General features: G+C 32.4%; 1 protein-coding gene across 2 annotated transcripts in view; it reads left to right on the forward strand.

Annotated features, from left to right (window-relative positions):
- LOC127700606 (protein virilizer homolog) overlaps positions 1-21,817 on the forward strand; it is a 58,748-nt gene that overhangs the window by 16,859 nt on the left and 20,072 nt on the right. For both annotated transcript variants that reach the window (XM_052204155.1, XM_052204156.1), the window contains exons 10-26: positions 379-512; positions 755-834; positions 1,442-1,602; positions 1,896-2,102; positions 6,288-6,376; positions 6,833-6,947; positions 7,798-8,076; positions 9,039-9,153; positions 9,542-9,691; positions 10,218-10,361; positions 11,088-11,291; positions 12,492-12,577; positions 13,296-13,442; positions 14,045-14,213; positions 19,922-20,058; positions 20,299-20,498; positions 21,191-21,397. In XM_052204155.1, the coding sequence (XP_052060115.1) occupies positions 379-512; positions 755-834; positions 1,442-1,602; positions 1,896-2,102; positions 6,288-6,376; positions 6,833-6,947; positions 7,798-8,076; positions 9,039-9,153; positions 9,542-9,691; positions 10,218-10,361; positions 11,088-11,291; positions 12,492-12,577; positions 13,296-13,442; positions 14,045-14,213; positions 19,922-20,058; positions 20,299-20,498; positions 21,191-21,397 (2,624 nt within the window). The remainder of the gene's footprint in view (positions 1-378; positions 513-754; positions 835-1,441; positions 1,603-1,895; positions 2,103-6,287; positions 6,377-6,832; positions 6,948-7,797; positions 8,077-9,038; positions 9,154-9,541; positions 9,692-10,217; positions 10,362-11,087; positions 11,292-12,491; positions 12,578-13,295; positions 13,443-14,044; positions 14,214-19,921; positions 20,059-20,298; positions 20,499-21,190; positions 21,398-21,817) is intronic.

The raw sequence follows: 21,817 nt of genomic DNA on the forward strand, positions 1-21,817 counted from the left end.
ACGTTTTTATAGAATAATGGTATCTCAATCAGTTGTTGATCTCTTTACTGGTTTATTGATGACTTAAAAGTAATTATTGTAAGATTTAATATTGCAATTTTGAAATGACCAACCAAAATTCAAGATTGATTATTACCATTTCAGGAAAAGCTGCATACAGATATATGTAACAGATATCAGAATGCAAGTTCTTGTTATTGCAATATTCACCAAGTCACATTATTTGCATTAATAAAAACTCTCATTAATTTCTGAATTTACAGTATTTTGATAGCATTATTAGACTTAATTATAAATATCAGAAAGGAAAAGAGACCAACAAAAACTCAAGAACTGTAGCCATTTAAAATAAACATTTTTATTGTTTTCATTTTACAGACATTTCCTGATATTTCTCAAACAAAATTTGAACAGGAGAAACAAGTTTTGATTAAACACAGAGAAAAACCTGAAGAAGCTGTTACATTACTGACTTTTATTGAACAGTTTACTGATGCCGATCACCATGCTAAGTAAGATATATTGTAGTAACTGTATTATATTTAATAGAATTATTACAGAAAACCAGGAATACCAATTATATATAAATAATAATTCGAGAGCTCACACTTATGGCTGCAAGATCATAGAAATTTTATTTTTTTATTTTCTAGGATGTCAAAAATATTTTTCTCTTTTCAGTGAAGGGCAATATGTTCTAATTTCTCACTCTATTGTTATATATCTTAAAATTTAATGATCAATCATTTTACAGATGGATTGAATCGATGGAGAGTGTCCCTGGTCTGTTACCTAAAGGACTGTTTTACCTTTTATACAAGGATAACAGAAAAGGTAAGGATCATTGCATAAAACCGTACATGAGACACAGGAAAGCATTTCTAAATCTCTACTATGGATTGGTGTAAAAGAAAACACTGAAATGTAAGAGAATTTCTGAAAATGCCTATTAAGCTTGTTTCTGCCATTTTTTTTCCTTCCCTTGGTATCATTTATGTTTTAATTGAAAAGCCTTAAACAATACAATTAAAACCTTATGTTATAACTACATTTTACCAAATACTATACAGCTTTCCTAATCTATTGTAGTTTTATCTCTCTCTATACATTTTTAAGATAACATATAATATCAATATATAATTTAAAGGCTTGAAATTTTGTCTTGTCTATGGAATATAAAAAATTGAAGATTGATTTTTACAGGTGATTCTATCTTTTCCATGGAAGTATCTTAAGTTTCAGTAGAAGATTGTCTATTTTGACCTATAGATTACTTCCTTCTGACACATTCATAAAGATATTAGTTTGTTTTATTTTCAAATTTCACAATTTCTACTGATAAAGTACACATACAGCCATGTATTATTACAAATGAAATATTTTGGATGAAACAGTTAAATTGTTCGTTTTGTAATAAAGATGTTGTTTTTTTCTATTTAAGATATCTTAGATACATTGACAGAATGGACATTAGAGGGTCTGAACCTAGAGCAGGTTATCAGCCAGCCTGATGCAGCTTATAAAGTGCGTCATTTAAAAATGGGGATCCGAGTGGCTGCCAGTCTCTGTAGTTGTGATGAAGCTGTAGCTACAAATGTTCTGGTTTGTTGTTTTATAGCATTACTAAATAATGTATACTTGATTCCTTTTAATGGATATTGGTATTCACAATATACTTTATGCATTTCATAACAATGCTTATTAACTTTTCAGTATAATTATTTTTTCGGGAGTAAATTTTCTATCAATTAGTGGCTGACGTTGAATGAAAAGTCTGGTTTGATTAATCCAAATAGGAATTAGAGGTCCATAGTGAAAATATGGTGTTTAAAAATACAGGGCAATATTTTTCGTTGTACATGAAATTAAATACATTTCCTCCTCCTTGTTTTCAGTCCAGAGATGTACAACATAAGCTGTTAGACATTTTCACAGATCAATATACATCATTTTCTGTCAAACTACAAATTGTTCAAGCTCTCGACCAATCAACAAGGCTGTCTTGTGGTATGGACTGGTTACTAGGGAAACATAGTCTCCAAGACAACACAGGTCAAGAAACTTGCTACCAAAGAATCATAAATATAATGCAGACAAAACAGGTATATACATGTACTATTGTAACTGTTACAAAATATAAAACTTCAGTTATTTAATTTTGTTTTTGTTTTAATAAATATTCTCAGCGTTTTACCTGACACTTTTTGAAGGATGGGGGATTGACTGAAAGGATGGTGGTCATGAATATTAGAGGATTGGAGCTTATACTGCAGTTAATCCATTAAATGCATGGGAATCTACTATTCTTAAATTGTCTAGTGAAAACACAAAGAGAATTTGGGATGACAGAAACAATTTTTTTTCATAGAAAATGCATTATAATAAACTTTATTTCTGAAACTTGAAATTTTTAAGTTGATTCCATATACAAACACTATCTCAATTTCTAGTTATATTTTAATCTTTTATTAAAGTAGTGAATATTTTTTTTTGTAAGAATTTCACATGCAGACTGCCAACCTTCATGATTTATGGGGGATTTTCCCCAATAGAGGTGTTGACCTGAATCTTGGAATTCTTTATTATATAATCTGAACACCTCAAAACAGGCACTCAAATGAGTTAAAAGGATATTTAAGGTAAATAGGAGGTCTAAATTCAAATCCATAGATTTTTTTTTAATAATTTGCCAAAATGTACTTTACATCATGCTTTTTTCAAAAATATAATAAAAAGTATGGGTCACTGGGCTTCTTTTCAAGCTGCAGGTTGTGCAAAATTGTCAGATTTTGTAAAGGTTATGTATGGAAACTCCTATTTTGTGTGATAAAAAGAAAACTAAACCATACAATTCAAAGATGAAATATGAGAAGATAACTCTTATAGAGTGCTTTCAGAAAATAAAAAGAAAAGATGGGGTCCGTTGCGTGACTAGTTTTCTTGCTACAAAACAAAATAGCTAAATTCATAACACATTCCTTCATAAAAGTAACTTTATCTCTTTTTTTTCATCCTATAAAATTTATTTCTTTTTTTTTTCATATAATAGGGTGATAAATATTGATGTCAGCAAAGATGACAACCTAAGTAATGAGGACTATCAACAGATAATCAAAACCATGGCTGACATTATCTCCCCTTAAATGGCAAAGTTGAACAAAATTGAGTCAAACAAGAAACAGTCGTTAAAATATAAAAAAACACAATTTTCTTCATTTATTTGAAAAGTTTTACAAATGAATTACATTCTTACTCGAAATTTGCCCATTCCATTAATGATCTAGACTGATTGTTTCCTGCAATTTTACAACCCAAGATGGTGGAAGACATCCAATCTACCTTAAGTACATGCATGTTGAACTTACTTTAAATAAAGCTAATACTAACAATGACCACTGCCCTTTCCTTGATCTTGATATCTATATCATTAACGGAAAGCTTAATACTAAAATATATGATAAAAGAGATGATTTTTCATTTCCTATCGTTAATTATCCATTTTTAGATGGTGACGTTCCCTTGTCACCATCTTACGGTGTTTATATATCTCAACTTGTACGATTCGCTCGTGTATGTAACAATGTTTTAGATTTTAACGAGAGAAATTTATGTATTACTGAAAATTTATTACACCAGGGTTTTCGATATCACAAACTAGGCAAAACATTTACTAAATTTTATCATCGGTATAAGGACATCATTCGTAAATATAGCTCAACATGCAGACTTCTTATACGTTCAGGTATTTCACATCCAATTTTTATGGAAATATTCTTTATAAAGCACAAAAATGTCAGTATTCACCTATGAAGCTAACAAAACCTTTAAATAGACTTATTAAGAAGGGATATAGTTACGATACTGTTGTCAGGTCATTAAAGATTGCATATTTTGGCATTAATATTGATTCACTTATAGGGTCTTTGCATCGGCACTAAACACATTTATTTAAAAACCAGTTGTTGGCATGACACGGGTTATGTTCTTCTCATATATGTTATGATGGTATGATACTAAACCCCTAACGGGAAGGATTGTGCCTGATATTCATATGATGAAGACATAATCTTTCAATCAGTTTAACTGAAGTCTGGAGCTGGCATGTCAGTTAACTGCTAGTAGTCTGTTGTTATTTATGTATTATTGTCATTTTGTTTATTTTCTATGGTTACATCTTCTGACATAAGACTCGGACTTCTCTTGAACTGAATTTTAATGTGCGTATTGTTATGCGTTTACTTTTCTACATTGGCTAGAGGTATAGGGGGAGGGTTGAGATCTCATAAACATGTTTAACCCCGCCGCATTTTTGCGCCTGTCCCAAGTCAGGAGCCTCTAGCCTTTGTTAGTCTTGTATTATTTTTAATTTTAGTTTCTTGTGTACAATTTGGAGTTTAGTATGGCGTTCATTATCACTGAACTAGTATATATATTTGTTTAGGGGCCAGCTGAAGGACGCCTCCGGGTGCGGGAATTTCTCGCTGCATTGAAGACCTGTTGGTGACCTTCTGCTGTTGTCTGTTCTATGGTCGGGTTGTTGTCTCTTTGACACATTCCCCATTTCCATTCTCAATTTTATACTCATTCAAAGAATATAGTAGTAGATTAAAAACACCTATAACAATATAAGAGTAGCATTAGTCCTCTTGCTCTTAAAATCCCCCATGGAGATTTTGAAAAGTTGGAAGGTGTACACTTGTATTAAACATTTAGTCTTTTCTAAGGCAAAGGTATGGTGAAATGGACATTCATGTTCCATATGCATTCAACATGAACCAAAACCTGTAACGTGAGGGTACCCAAATTGCACCTATTTTGACAGTTTTTTCACCTACGTTTATTTATGATCTAGAGAAAAGTTTCCATTCTGTGTTTATTTTGTAGATGTATCATTATTTACTATAGGGTTCCACCAATTTAATTTTGAATCCGTATTTAATCATAGAAAAATGGGTTTGAACAGACCTCCAAACGATTTATGATTCTGTAATGAGGAGTACCCAAATTGCATCCATGCTGAAATTCACATCCTTAAAAGCCAAATAACAGATCTTTTGTATTATTTCTTCAAAAATTAAGAACAATTGGACATTAGTCCATGCTTACTATTCATTTTTAAAGAAATGGATACTTGTAACATATTTTATTTACTAATTTCTAAAAGATGACTTTTTGTGGATGTTGCATGGCGACGTTTCCGTACATGTTACTTTTTCCAGTGAACACTTCATCTGTTGATATATACTGTGAATGTTTTGTGTATATTTAAATATATTTACCTATGTTGATAGACTTGCATAGTTTCAAATCATAAAAATACATGTGGTTAAGTCTCCAGGAAAACTTGTAAGATTTTAGCTGCTATTTTTGCTAAATAGGTGCAATTTGGGTATTGTGACGTTATACATTGTATTGGTATCAAAGGTTATATGAAATGAGAGAACTGTTCAAACTTTTTTTATTGCCAGTAATCAGACTAAAGAGAAAAATAAAAGGATATTGTGCAGATTTATGTGTAAACTAGTGACTGAACATCTCCAGTTATTCATTAATGAGTCTAGTCCATGTGTGAATCATTAGAATTATTTCTTTTGAAGCAAGAATCTTGCAATCTGATTGGTTAATTTCCTGGGTGTAAATAACAACCCACCTCAGCTAAACTATTTACACTAGGACTAAAAAAAGTAATATTTAACTACATGCAGCAATATAAAATGATGCATTTACATAAATTTCCATGATTATAAACAATAATATGTATAATATATTCATTTTTATATTAAAAAGTTAACACATCACAGTAATAATTTAGTTTTTTTTTCTGCATTGTTTTTGCTTACATAGTTAGAAAAGGGGCCATAACTTTATTCATTTACGTCTGCTAAGAAGGTAGGTGAAAATATTTGCCCAGGGTAAAAATGAGTTAAGGGACACTTAATGATAAATAAATAAGTTATCTTGGTGTAATCAGGGGTGTACGGAATTTTACACCTGTGTTGAAAATTCTGTACACCCCTGATGACAGCATGATGATTAATATTGTTTGTAGAGATGCATCTTTTCTTTCTTTGAATTTGCAGAGTACCTAAATTGTTTATTACATCAAATCTTGTGAAATGTAAGGGGGGAATATAATATAGACTGTTTCCTTCTAAATTTGTGCTGCCTTATTGTTATGGTAATTTTTTTACTATCATCACAAAAAATTCTGTTTATTATTTGTTCTTCACTGCAAGCTATATAATAATAGTAGCAAACATATATTTTATTACAATTATTTATCTTAGGTTGTGAGAGTCTTGGTAGCCTTAACAGCAATCATAAAAAAAGTCCATTATTATGAAATTATGAGCAGATTATCAGCATTCACTGAAAGGTAAATATATAAATCTTAATATTAGAGGCTGTTCAGTACTGTGGATTCATTATCATTATAGGATACCAATTTTTGTGGATTTCACAGTTAAAGATGAACCACAAATTAATGTAAATGAATATTTTGTGAATTCTGGTCTATTTTTTTTTTTGTCTGGATAATACCTGATTGAGGTTATTTCAAAAACATAAAACTTGTGCATGAAATTTAATCTAACACACCCTCAGAAAGGAATTTAGAATCATTAAATGTATCACTGTCTTTGGAATTCAACCATATAAGAACATTATATTTAAATGTGAAATCTACTAGTGGTTCATTGAGAAACTGTGTGCCTTCTTTAAGTAAAAACAAGTGGAACAGTACTTAGCCAATAAACTGAACAATTAGTAAAACAGCGATATTGTAAATTTTATAAATTTATGTAAAATTTATTTCTTTTTTTTCATATAATAGGGTTATAAATATTGATATCAGCAAAGATGACAACCTAAGTAATGAGGACTATCAACAGATAATCAAAACCATGGCTGACATTACTAAAGTCTTCTCTATAGCACCACATTTAATTGTAAGTATAAGTGTCAACAGACATACAGACATTAGAAAATTCTATTCTGTTTCACCACATTCAGAATAAGTGACATGTAAGCTGGCAACACAATTACTTTACACTTGAATGAATATCGATAGGCTACAACTTCAAAACTATCATTTCACATGATTTTTTATGCCCCGCCATAGTGGAGGGGGCATTAAGTTTTACCCTTGTCCGTCCGTATGTCCCAAAGTTGGTTTCTGTTCTCTAACTTAAGTTTGCCTCAACCAAATGTTATGAAACTTATACATAATGCTTATTAACACAAAACAGATCAAGTTTGATTTTTGGTGGTGTCACATTAACCTTTCTAGAGTTATGCCCCTTTACAAATGGAAAAATTGCTGAATTTTTCATTTCCTTTCTCTAACTTAAGTTAACCTCAACCAAATGTTATGAAACTTATACACAATGCTTATTACCACAAAATACAGATCAAGTTTGAATTTCGTTGGTTTCACTTTTACTGTTCTAGAGTTATGCCCCTTTAGAAATGGAAAAGTTGCTGAATTTTTCTTTTCCGTTCTTTAACTTAAGTTTGCCTCAACCAAATGATATGAAACTTATACACAATACTTATTATCACAAAACTCAGATCAAGTACAAATTTGGGTAGCGTCACTTTTACCGTTCTTTAGTTATGTCCCTTTATAACTTTATATGATATGCAAGCCATGGACACATTCCCCATTTATCTTTGTTTAAGATTGGGGAAAGGTTATCTTTAGCAAATTCATCAATAAAGTTTCTGTATTTTAAAGGATAAATTTCAAACATTGATGTTCACATTAGATGTTGAAATAGTGTTTTTGTTTTGTTTCAGTCCCAGCCAAAGAGAGGATTGCCAGGGAAGACCATGTTTGAAGTAGCTCAGCCAATTAGTGATCCGTATCCTAATCTGTATCACTATGCAAACAAATGTCACCTGCTACAGAGTCTACTGGTTCTTATTTCTTCACCTGTTACAGGGAACCATCCTATAATTTTGTCCTCCATTATAAATCTGTTGCAGTTATTTCTACATACCCATCATGGACTGTTGTATCTCAGCTCTCAGACAGAGGTCACCAACAGTATTGTAAAATTCCTGCTTCATGGTCCAGTAAGTACTTCAGTACTATTAATATGACAGAATAAAAACTGAACTTCAAAGAGGGTTTTGTTAAAACATGTTATCTATGTAAATTAAAAAATGAAAATTGTAATTGTGACAGCAATCCAACAACAACAACAAAAAAAAATAAACAAAAGCGTGAGAGGTTTTCATATAACTTTAAGACAAGTATTGAATGTCAACAACATATTTTTACAAAGTTTGATATATCATGAAAATCATGACAATTGAAAAGTTTTTCAGACTAGAATTTTATAGGAAATTAAAGATACTTTATGTTCCTTTTGAGAAGTTCATCATTTAAACCTGAATAGTTAGTACAGTTTGTTTCTTACTGAAATGAGAACTCGCATCTCTGTGTAGGTGGTGTGATATAAACCGAACTGCTAAGAATATGTGTGTTCTTTTATATAAAAATCTGCTGGTTAATATTTTTGAAATGCTGTTATAGGAAAAAGCCAGAGAGATACAAATTATGAAATAAAAATTAAAACATCCATAACAACTTGAGAATTAGTCAATTTGTGATCCTACACAGAAGTTGATTAACATTGATAGAAACACCCATTTACAAGATATCATGCCACATTCTTTAAACATGTCACACAGTAAGTAGTTGTGAAAAAAAAATCATGACAAAATGATTTAATCATGGAATTTAAGGGTCTTAATTTACTGTTAGAGGACCCTGCCGCTCTTTTCACAAAAGATCTTAAGAGTAGAAATACTCATAAGTCATACACATTTCAGTATAAATTACGATCAATTTTAATCATAAGATTTTTTGTGAAAAGAGTTGCTGGACTTTAGGATAAAGGTTTAATTTAGGTCTTAGGGCTAGTGTAAGTGTTAGGTATAGTGTTAGGGTTAAATGCGTATAGCCCAATGTTGGTTGAGTTCCCAGGCCAGTTTAAGTTCCATGCTAATTGTATTTGTATTGTTGATTGCAGGATTATGCACGGGATGATTCTGATGACAACCCACTACAGATGTTTGGAGTAGAGATGGTGTATCATCTACAGACACTTCAATACATAGATCAACTAAATGAGTTCCATAATAAAGGTAATATAATACTCAAAGTTTTATAGAAGATTGATAGCTTTACATAGTGATATTTTTAGGTTACATGTCACAACTATCAAGGTTAGAACATTGAACAGCCCCAGAACAATTTGTCAGGTAAATTATGGTTGGTTGATTTAATTAGAAACAAAAAGGTCTGTCTGATTATAGTGGGATAGACTTGTCACTCTCTAGACATTCTGACACTTACAAGGAATTGTTTATTTGATACCAAGTTTTGGTAAGCTTAACAATATGCTTATCTACTTTCTGTTGGCTGCTTCCACATTGTTTGGTATGTGTATTTCCTTTCACTCAAAAGCAAGAGCAGGATTATAAATTAGTGAGCAGAAACTCATACTACATCTTGTTACTTTTTACATTACAGAGGATACTGAGCTTGATGACAGTGGAGCTCTGGCCACTCTACATAACTTGTATACCATGACTGTGACAGCTGTTGGAAGAGATGCCCTTGTCAGAGTGTTTAGTGCTGATTATAATATTAAATCTTTATTACCATTCATCGAACTTACAGGTAAGATAAGAAAAGATTAATTGTACTGCCTCGGTTGAGTAAGCCCAGTGTAAATATGATCTTTGTTAATGTATTGTTTAAGCTTAATTTAGATATGATATTAGTTAAAATGGAGTTATCTCTCTAAAAAATTACAGAACACATTTCTCCTGTACTGCTGAACAAAATGGCTTTATATTTGGTCATAGACTTGGCAGGGAGGAGTTCTAATGTGTGAGCTCTTTTTGGATCTGTCAGGCACTTACTTCATGTTTTCAGATACTTTAAATGAGGAATGGGATATGCATAGCACAACAATGAGTACATTCTTGTTTCTTATTTTTGAAAACAGAACATTTGTATTTTCAAAAAAGTGCCATGGCTGTGAAAGGATTAAATGGGTTTTGAAACAAACAAAAATTAGTGTACACTAAATAATATTTTGGTACTGGTATTATACATAATCAAAATGCAGAGCAAATATCCATTGAAAACAACAATTGCATTACAAAAATTGTATGACCATATACTTTTTTTATTACATTAGGAATTGAAGAGAGAGATGCTAAATTAAAGAAGAGTGTCTGTGCCAGTTACAGTTTACAGTTACTTCTGTTGGTTATCAGAAACTCTAGTGATGTTGGTTTACTTGAAAAGTTTAGTAACAGACTTGTACAGATTTGTGAAGCAGGTACTGTAAGAAACTAAACAATAAACATCCGTCTTTATTTAGATCAACTATTTTACAAAATGGGAATATATTTTTTGTGTGCTTGGCAGCTATGTTATGTTTACATTTTGCTGATTTATGGTATCAGTCTGTATTGTTATTCCCAGTAAGTTTAGCTTGTTCATTAGAGTCTATAAATGCTGCATTAAGAATGATTTGATAAAGAATTGGATATAACCATATGAAAATGTAGTATTATTAAAAATCTCTTATTTTTTCTATACCTCATAAACTTAACTGTAGTGCAACAGTATATATTGATTATTACATAAAATGGATAACGGGAATTAACTTATGTAATGGACAGTACAATAGACCACACTAACTAACAACAACAGACTCCACCCAGAAAATATACATACACAGACAAACAATTAACAACACATTGTCCAGATAGGATGACTTGGTAAAGGGACAAAATTTGGTGTGGTTAAATCATTTATTGAATGGATTCAAATAATGGTACCCAGCTAGGTTGAAAATAGATTTTAAAAAACAAACAATAAAAACATACGTAATCAAATAAACAATCATTTACAAAAAATATTTTGCATTTGTCTTATTCACATAGGTTGTCTTTTTTGTGGTTTATATTCTTTCTTTTTCTTTCAGTTCAACTTTACATATGACAAAAGTAAACAGCATATACAGTAAGGCTGTTAATATTTACTGACTTTGTCTTTGTAGATTACAGTAGTAAACTTTTAGAACTCCAGGAATGGTTGGCTCCAATCAAATACATTACATCTTACAACTATGATGGTGTATCTTCTGCTGTACAACAACTGAAACAGGTGGTCGAAGGAATGCAGAAAATACCACGCCCACTTATAACTACATGTAGAATACTCAGACATATGACTATACCTAAAGAAACAGAGTACCCAGAGGGTAAGTTCACATACAGAAAATACCACGCCCACTTATAACTACATGTAGAATACTAAGACATATGACTATACCTAAAGAAACAGAGTACCCAGAGGGTAAGTTCACGTACAGAAAATACCACGCCCACTTATAACTACATGTAGAATACTGAGACAAATGACTATACCTAAAGAAACAGATTATCCTGAGGGTAAGTTCATGTACGGAAAATACCACACCCACTTATAACTACATGTAGAATTCTGAGACATATGACTATCCCTAAAGAAACAGAGTACCCTGAGGGTAAGTTCATGTATGGAAAATACCACGCCCACTTATAACTACATGTAGAATTCTGAGACATATGACTATACCTAAAGAAACAGAGTACCCTGAGGGTAAGTTCATGTACGGAAAATACCACGCCCACTTATAACTACATGTAGAATACTGAGACATATGACTATACCTAAAGAAACAGAGTACCCTGAGGGTAAGTTCATGTACGGAAAATACCACGCCCACTTATAACTACATGTAGAATACTGAGACATATGACTATACCTAAAGAAACAGATTATCCTGAGGGTAAGTTCATGTACAGAAAATACCACGCCCACTTATAACTACATGTAGAATTCTGAGACATATGACTATCCCTAAAGAAACAGAGTACCCTGAGGGTAAGTTCACATACAGAAAATACCACGCCCACTTATAACTACATGTAGAATACTGAGACATATGACTATACCGATAGAAACAGAGTACCCAGAGGGTAAGTTCTTGTACAGAAAATACCACTCCCTCTTGTAACTATTCTATTCCATCTGTTGGTGAATTTATTTACAAAAAAGAACGGCCAATAGAAACATGTATTTAACCCCCCCCCCCCCCCCCCCCCACACACACACACACACACAAATAAAAAAAAAAAAAAACATGTTTATAAAAATTGAAAAACAGAAAACTTCATCAATGGTTTTACTTGTACCCTTTATATGAAGGGATTTCTTTATGCTAGACATTTATAATTACATATTATAATTTCAATTTATTTACAACAAACCAAGGAAGTGGAGAGATTTTAAAATTCTACCCTTCATACAAAAGTGCCTTTTCTGTCAATGTACACATGTACATTTATATATTTAATGTATCTTATTTCATTCTTCAATATTTTTGGTATATAGTGTAATTTATTGTATATGCTTTCAGATGTCCCAGAAGAAATAAAATACAAGTATGCTTTACTTGATGTTTATGGAGAGGATGCTTTCCCTATCTTCATAACAATACTGCAGGTAAGATTTATATATTTTATTATGTCTCCAAATTATTTATAACACAACAAAGAAAAAAGCTATTTTCATCTTTCTGAATACACAAAATGCATTTTACTTAGGCCTGAAAACTTTTCCAACAGCACATGTTTGTCTATACTCAGAGCAAATATTTAGGTGAAAACACATGTATTTGTGTCCATTTGTTATGATGAACCTTAAGATGGGAAGAATTTCACCTCTCATTTGAAATATTTTGCAACTAAACATCAGATTTTGGTGTGAACAAGAGAGTGAAATAGAAAACATGTCAATGATAGTCTATTTCTATTACAAACAGGCAGATAGTATTTTCTAGTCTATTTCTATTACAAACAGACAGATAGTATTTTCTTGTATCACAAAATATTAACAATGTAATGTAAAATGCAATTAAAAGGCCAAAAGACTCAAAATAATTCTATATTCACAGATTTTGAATAAGTAATTCAAGATGCATAAACTTTTTAACAATATCACAAAACCAATAGAGTGTCCTAAATTTTGGACAAGGTAAATGGTAAGAAGCCAAATTTATCAACTATTGTTGAATGGGATAAACTGACCTTTCAATTCTCAATGCTAAATATTATTAACTAGGCTAATATACTAATTTAATTGGCAACATAAAAATGCAATTTAACTGATACAGATGTTTTTGAAATGATCATAACCTTAAATCTACTTTTATTTGTTCCAGAAAGTGAATGATATATTGATCAGAAAATGGCAGCAGGGATGTCCACAGAGTTCAGAAAATATGACCTACTATCTTGCTGTTGTTAAACCTTGTCTAGAAATTGTCAAGTCTACATTATGTTTCCTGATATCCTCCAGAGGAGGGGAGGTAAGCAATATTTGTAATTATGCTACAAACAATAAATGTTAACCAATGGTCAGTGGTTCTCTCTGGGCACTCTGTCTTCCTCTACCAATTAAAATGGCAGCCACTGAATAGCCAATAGTGCTAAAAGTGGTTTTAAACACCATTAAATCAATCAATCAATAAATGTTACGTGTCTGGACTGTATTCAAAGAAGGTTTATGAATATTGGCTAATATTTAGTTAAGGCTGATTAGGAACTAGCATCTGAAGAAAAACAAAAAATGATTTTTTTTTGTATTTTACTGATTGATGGACTTATTTTTGACAGTCACCATACACTTTTACTCTGCATAAGCAATTGCAGACATGGCACAGGATACCACAGAACTCTTTACAAATATTTAGATCAATGGAAATGTCATCAGGCATTGCAAAAAGGATTTTGGAAGGTAAAATGTGAATTTACCTGATAAAACAGTCCAATCAAAATTGTCTTGGTAAACAAATTATAATGTAATATTTTTATCAGCTTTACTTATTTTTGGGAAGCAGGATAGTGTAATATTTGGGAAATTGATTAAATTGATTTGAAGAGAGATATTGATACTTTGTATATGTTACAGTTTAAGGACCTTACCAGCCTATCAGTTTTATTTGAACTACATACAATCATGTGTTCTGTTCCCTTATCATCATATTTCATTGAGGATATACACCAGATACAGAAGAACGTGATTGGAACATTATTGGCCTATACACAGCCTGTTATTACAGCTAAGGACACTGATGAAGGTTAGTATGTTAATAATATTTGTTTACACATCCTGTTGTTGTCCCCCACATGTTGGATAGCGGGTGTAGAGTAATGGTCTCCGCCTTTCTGTCGAAAACACATCAATACCAGCATAGGACACAGCCAGTCGCCTGGTCGCCAAATGCGACCAAAACTTTGATTGGGCGATTAGAAATTTCAAAAGATGGATAGTTACTGGCCCAAAAATAAATCATTGGGCGAGTGCATTATCATTCTCAAAATCGTAGTTACTCCTATAAAAACCCACCCCAACTTCTGAACACCCATTGTCGGAAATCCTCTGGTCACACCGTTAAAACGTGCTAGTGCATTAGAATATTAACATGGCGGATACAAACAACATCGTGACATGTGCTTGTTTAGTGGGTCAAACAAGGTTTTCCAGTCAATGGTGGCTGCTAAACTATTGGTGTTTTATATAGGATAGCGACAGTCATTGACAGTAAAACCTCGTCTGACCAACTAAAATAAACAAGGGCAAGGGAATTCTGAAAAGAACTCCATACACGGATACAACTGAGAAGCCGTCAAAATAATTTTCATACGAGTGTAGATAGTAAGCCCCCAAGGACAGAAACAAGTGCCTGTGGCAGTGACATAAGAAAATATTACGTTTATAAAATGTCTTTTGATTTTGTTTTGCATTGACACTTTGGACATACAACCTGTTGAAATGACTGACCGAATAGAATATCGCGGAAATTCCCCGTGCTATTTTTGGAAAATGACGCTATCAGCGGCATGTTTCCGATACCATTGACCAGAACTTACGGAAGTCGATTATTGCCTCCACCTACCGCACTCGGTTTCATATTTACTATTTTACATACTAACTGGAATCTGCTTGTATTACGCTACACTCGAACAAAGTGTTGTAGTCGGACGGGAACCAGTTTACATACTTTATTTTATTTACCAAACAGATATCTTGGCCTGTCCATATGTTTTTTGTTATTAAATGGTATTTGGAGCTATCCCTCTGTTATATTTTTCATATTTATTTGAGCTTTCACTTTTATGCCTTACAATCGTAAACAACCGGTATGTATACATGATAAATAGATCCGTTTTGTTATGGTGTTGGACTTTTTACCCTCCAATGATCAGCAATCGCTAGACAAAATAGTTCTCCTAAATAATGTCAGCCTTTCATGCCATTTCAACTTTACAATCATTAAAAAAAGTGAAAATCGGAATCATTTTGATATCCATTGGATAGAAACTGGTCTTTATCCAGATTTACGAAGATTTTAAAAATCGGAAATTAGTAATACGGTTATACCCACGCGGTGCGTATGAATCTTTGTTTACAAAACAGGATTTCCGATCGTCTCTAGTTTTTAGATCGTAAGTCACGATAAACTCAAACTGAAAGTAAACAGTTGTTTGTAAGACGCAGGTTTACTCACCATAAACAAGCTGAAACGTTCAGTATGGCATATATTTTAGGTTAAAGACGGTCCCATTCATTTAAAAAGCATTTTGAAAGTAGACGATGGGATTATTTCAGGTTTGGGGAACGAGTAAATTATCACAAAGTTCATTTCTTGACGACCTCATAATTTCATCATGTCGATGGTACAAATCGATTTTTACTGTTTACTGTCGCTTCTCATGTTTTGTATTTAAACGGTCGTTTATTTTTAAACCCGAACCAGGCATATGCATTCTGTAATTGTGCAAATCTTCGTTCTTTGGTCAATTGGCTTATGGATAGTTGTATCAATTTCAACTCTTACATTATTTTTTTTTTAAATATATTTGCATTACACATGCAATGGCAGTACCTTTCCAATTACTATTTATGTGTTGTGTCTTAATTAAAGTTGTAACACTTTATAGTGACTGGAAAGGGTAGAAAAATTCATCAGATAAGAAAAGGCTGAAGATACTTCAAACGGCACCGAATCATTAGATATTGCATCTTATAAAAAGAAACTGAGATTTTTATAGTTCCACTTCAAGGTAAAAATGTTTATCTCTTGTGAAATGAAATAAAAAAAATATTGTAACACTGTAGTTAATTAATAAAGATACTATTACGTGTATTTCTGTATTGGCCTTATTATTGGTTCTCGGCCAGCAGTCAAACGGTACCGAATCATTAGATATTGCATCTTATAAAAGGAAACTGAGATTTGGATAGTTCCACTTCAAGGTAAAAATGTTTATCTCTTGTGAAATGAAATAAAAAAAATATTGTAACACTGTAGTTAATTAATAAAGATACTATTACGTGTATTTCTGTATTGGCCTTATTATTGGTCCTCGGCCAGCAGTATTGGCCTTCCGCTTCGCCTCAGACCAATACACCCAAGACATGGACCAATAACAAGGCCAATACAGAAATACTTACGCAATGATATTATAGAATGACAGTATGGTTCAATAGCGGGAATCAGCCCCTCAACTACTTTTTACATAAATATTAACTTCTGGCTTCAACGCTTTGTTCGTCTTGTCTGGAGATCTTGCTGTAGTTCCAGTTCAGCAAGCATTTTAGAGACGTATCCCGTCCATCCTCTTTTGACTTGTAATCTCTGGTGATAGATTTTGCTGCTTGACATTGTATCCTTTCAAGCTTGTTTTTTTTTTGTTACCGTGAAGGGGTCCCATACTATGGCTCCATATTAAATTATAAGATCCATTCCTAAAGATCTAGATCATTGTTCTAATCTGACACAAATTTCAATAACTGGAATGCTACCCAAGTTGAATATATGGTGACCCACGAGAACAGCATTATCACTATTGAAATTGTGTTTAATACCATGATTGTTCAATGTCATTAACTTAAATGGAGACAGACATTTGACCTGAAAGACATGAAAGGTGGTGTGGGAGTGCAAAATCAAAAACTAACTGACTATGATATATGGTTAAAGAATGAATATCAATTACATGGGTCAACATGGTCAAGGGCAGAGTTGTTATAAAATAACAATATGGCAGAGAAGTGGTTTTAAGTTTCATATAAAGCGACCTGACTGACATGAAATAAAAAATCGAAGGAGTATCCCTATTTGTCTAATCTTCAAGGTGAAATAAAACTAGTAAAACAATATTATACTATTGTCTAAATATACAGAAATATAATTTGCTTCAAGTAACAGAAATAACTAGGTCACTAGTAACTTATTTAATGAGTATGTGGGGTATAAGAGCTTGCTAACAACAGGCTCTTCATAATCATTTGGTTTGAAAAGGATACTAGTAGTCTATATTCTTGATTTAGAAAAATGTAATTGCAAGAAAAAAATCACATTACTTAGAATACTTTAGATCATTCAGGTAGTCTTTATTTATATGTACAAAAGAACAGCCAGTAGTCATTGGATATTGTAGATCATTCAAATAGTCTTGACCTTTTTATTAGTACAAAAGAACAGCCAGTAGTCATTGGATATTGTAGATCATTCCGGTAGTCTTGACCTATTTATTTATACAAAAAAACAGCCAGTAGTAATTGGATACTGTAGATCATTCAGGTAGTCTTGACCTATTCATTTGTACTGAAAAAACAGACACATATACGAATATCAATTATATGCTTACGAGACATGTTGCAATGTTAAACTTATTACGGTATGTGAAAATCAAGACTTGCATAAAAAATATCACAATATTAGAGACAGTGGCGTCATTTTTCCTCAGAGCTTTCAGCTCTTTGATTAGATCAATTCGCAGAAACTTGTTTAATTTTAAACGCAACAGCAAAATTTCCTCAGTGAAAGACACGAAATCACTATGCAACCGAAACGGTAATGAAACTTCACTTCTAGCTACTCTCTCATGGAATGAGAAGTCAATTTTCCAATTCAAAATCCTAGATTAGGCACTGGACAGTGATGATGAATTCAGTGACAATGAAGACTATGGGAATGAGTTTTTTTTTTTAGGTTTATGTGTCGGGAAGGTTGAAGAATTAAGAACATCTATTTATGTTGCTTTATTGTCATTTTTATGGCTCAACACCGAAAAAAAAATTGAGTAAAATAATTGGGCTACCAATATGCATTTTGGGCCTGTGAAGTAATTTTTGCACTCGCCCAAAAATAATTTTTCGGGCCAGCCTTTGGCTGGCCCGACTGTCCTACACTGAATACTCAGAGACCATTTGACAGAAAGCTTTTTCATACTTTTAACAACTTTTGCTGGAGTTATGGGTTAACAATTTCTACGGGAGTTATGGGACTTGAACCATCTTTTTATGCCCCTGCCGTAGCGGAGGGGGCATTAAGTTTTACCCTTATCCGTCTGTACGTACGTCTGTCTGTACGTCCCAAAGTTGGTTTCCGTTCTCTAACTTTAGTTTGCCTCAACCAAATGTTATGAAACTTATACACAATGTTTGTTACCACAAAATACAGATCAAATTTGAATTTTGGTGGTGTCACTTTAACCGTTCTAGAGTTATGCCCCTTTACAAAGGGAAAAAATTTCTGAATTTTTCATTTCCGTTCTCTAACTTAAGTTTGCCTCAACCAAATTTTATTAAACTTATACACAATACTTATTACCACAAAACTCTGATCAATTTCAAATTTGGGTAGGGTCACTTTTACTGTTCTTCAGTTATGTCTGTTTATAATTTTATATGATATGCAAGCGAGGGCATCATCTGTGTCCCATGGACACATTCCACATTTATTTAGTATTATAACAATGACAACTTGTGATGAAACTCCTCTGGTTCTGTTTTACAGAAAGCTCTCATACTTGGTAGGATTGTTTGCCATCTGTAGTTAACCATATTGTACAGCCATTTTGATTCTACCATTTTTGCAGGAGTTATGGGTATTAAACAATTTGTTTTTAGTATTGTGACTATAATACCTTGTGAGTGCAACTCCTCTGAGACAATTTGACAGAAAGCTCTTTTAGTTGGTACTATTGTTTGACATCATGTGTTGTTGACCATATTATACCCTCATTTTGATACATACATTTTTACGGGATTAATGGGACTTTGACCATTTTTGGATTATTGTGATAATAACACCTTGTGAATGCAACTCCTCTGAGAACATTTGACAGAAAGCTCTCATATTTGGTAGGATTGGTTGCCATTATGTGTAGTTACCATTTTATACAGTCAATTTGATTCAAACAATTTTTATGGGAGTAATGGGAAACTTTGACTATTTTTTGGTGTATTGTAAAGGTGTCATCTTGTGAATGCAACTCCTCTGAGACCATTTGACAAAATGCTTTTATACTTGGTAGGATTGTTTGCAATCATGACTTGTGTAGTTGACCATATTATAGCATCATTTTGGTTTATCGATATTTATGGGAGTTATGGGACTTATACAATATTTGAACTATCAACTCATTGTGACACACAATTTAATTAATCATTTATACAGCAAGGGGGACATTCGGCTACAGCATAGCAATCTTGTTAAAAATGGAATCAATATCTTCTCAGCCAAACAGAAATATTTAGAATATATGTTGAGCATGTCTTTTGGGTGTTATTTTTTTCCTGTAAGGTTGCTGTCTCATTGACATATCACTGATATCTCTTTTTATTCATACACAAAGATTTTCTGACTATAATTGTTTGGTAAAATTTGTACAATAAAAGATTTTATGTACACATATGCTTTATCATCTCTCTATCTTTATCAAATATTCAAAATGCAGTCTTGTATTTATTTATAATATGTTGTTGTTTTTGTAGCACTAACTGAAAGTCTTTGGACAAAGACTATGAAAGAACTGATTAAATACACAACAAAGGCACCATATACCTATTTGAGTGGTCTATTGATGATTTCAGAATTACTTCCCTTGCCGTTACCTCTCCAGACAGAAGAGGTAAGCCATGAACATATTTCAATTACTCTTTCTATCAAGTCAAATTTGAGCACTAAAACTCATTCAGCTCTTTTTTGAAGACTATGCATGTCGACTCCACCAATGGTTGTAGAAGTATTGTCAATTGGTTTGAATAAAGTATGTTACAATGGGTTTTGATAAATTAGGCAAGAGGTGGTTTGAATAAAGAATTTCAAAGTTTATTATGTTACAGTTATAAACTTGTGTTTCTTATTTTAGAAGCTAACAGAAGAAGAGATAAGCCTAGCAGTGAATTCCAGGAAGTTGTGGAGTGCTCATCTTCACTCACTTTCACCACAGGTACAAGAGATGATCAGAATCTTAGCCACATCTACTTGTCAGCCATTACAACAGGTTCTCAGGCGTGTTTGTTGGCAGTTGTCTGATCTGTCAGCATCTGCTGCTACCATGGTAACAAAGTAAGTTTAAGCCTTATCTACTTGTCAATAGCTTCCCAGAAAAGTTTGGAGGCAGTTGTCTGATCTGTCACCACACATGTAGGTTAGAAGAATAAAAGAGAGAAAAGAAGGCCTGTGGCTGAAAAGCCTTAAAAATGGTTTAATTACTAAATAAATTATTGTTGAGCTAATTTGTTAGCCCAGATTGCTACCATAGTAAAATTTGATATAAATAAATATAACATTATACCTGAACTATTAATTGTTTTTGGCTATGTTAGGAAAAATTTAAGAGGCTAATAGACACTCTTCATCAACCGCCCTTTTAAATATAATGAGAAAATATAGTTTGATGTAAAAATAAAAATGTTATCATTATGTTAATTCATGCCCTTCCTAAATATGATGAATACTTACACATGGATAAGTTGGTTTACAACTTCCAACAATTAAAAAAGCCAATAAGTATCTCCACTGTCTTGCAGTTTTATTAAAAGTGGAAGGGGAATATTTCAGTTTCAGGATGCTTCAATCTGAGTTCTAAAGTGGTAACAAAAGCTTATTATGAGATCACAAAATTATTTTTTTTTACTGATAAATATTTTTTTGTAATGTGTTTATTGGCAAAAATACATGTATAAATATTATATGGTATAATTACGGTATAACATCTGATAAATATAAGTCACATTGCATTTTATTTTGTTCAATAGGTGTGTGTTGGATATGGTAGTGACAAGTTTTGACACACTGGGAGCTAAACCTTTTCCAGTAGAAGGTGCGGAGGAAGGTGGAAGTCAAGAAAGTAGAATTGAAAGAGTTGCCTCCCCTTATGCTAGTAAAATGCTGAATTTACTGGCATTTGTATTGGCACATCCACCCATAAAATGTGCCACGCTACATCTGATGCTGAAAGCAGGGTTTGTTTTAGATTTCTATAATACTGATTACTATTGAAGTTTTTTGGGTAAAGATTGCATTCATGCAATCAAAACATTTATGTGGCTGACTTGATAGTTATCAACTTTCAAGATTGTATCACTACTTTTGAGATACACAAAATATAGTACATTGAGCACACACATTCTATACATTCAAAACCTCAAGATTCAGATACACAAGTTACAAAATGATGTTAATGCGTATAACCATACTTGACAAGAAAATTACTTAAATTGTGCATGGTGCATGAATCTAGTATCTGATATAAAAATATCAATTATGTCATTGTTAAAGAAATTTTAAGATTGGAGTAATCTTACTTTATACATAGTTGTAGTTACAAATATTTCTCCCATTCATAGTAAGTAAAGCCTTCCAAAGCTTAATACATTGCCATG

Source organism: Mytilus californianus, unplaced genomic scaffold (assembly GCF_021869535.1).
Source record: "Mytilus californianus isolate M0D057914Y unplaced genomic scaffold, xbMytCali1.0.p SCAF_5, whole genome shotgun sequence".
NCBI classification, from domain to species: Eukaryota; Metazoa; Mollusca; class Bivalvia; order Mytilida; family Mytilidae; genus Mytilus; species Mytilus californianus.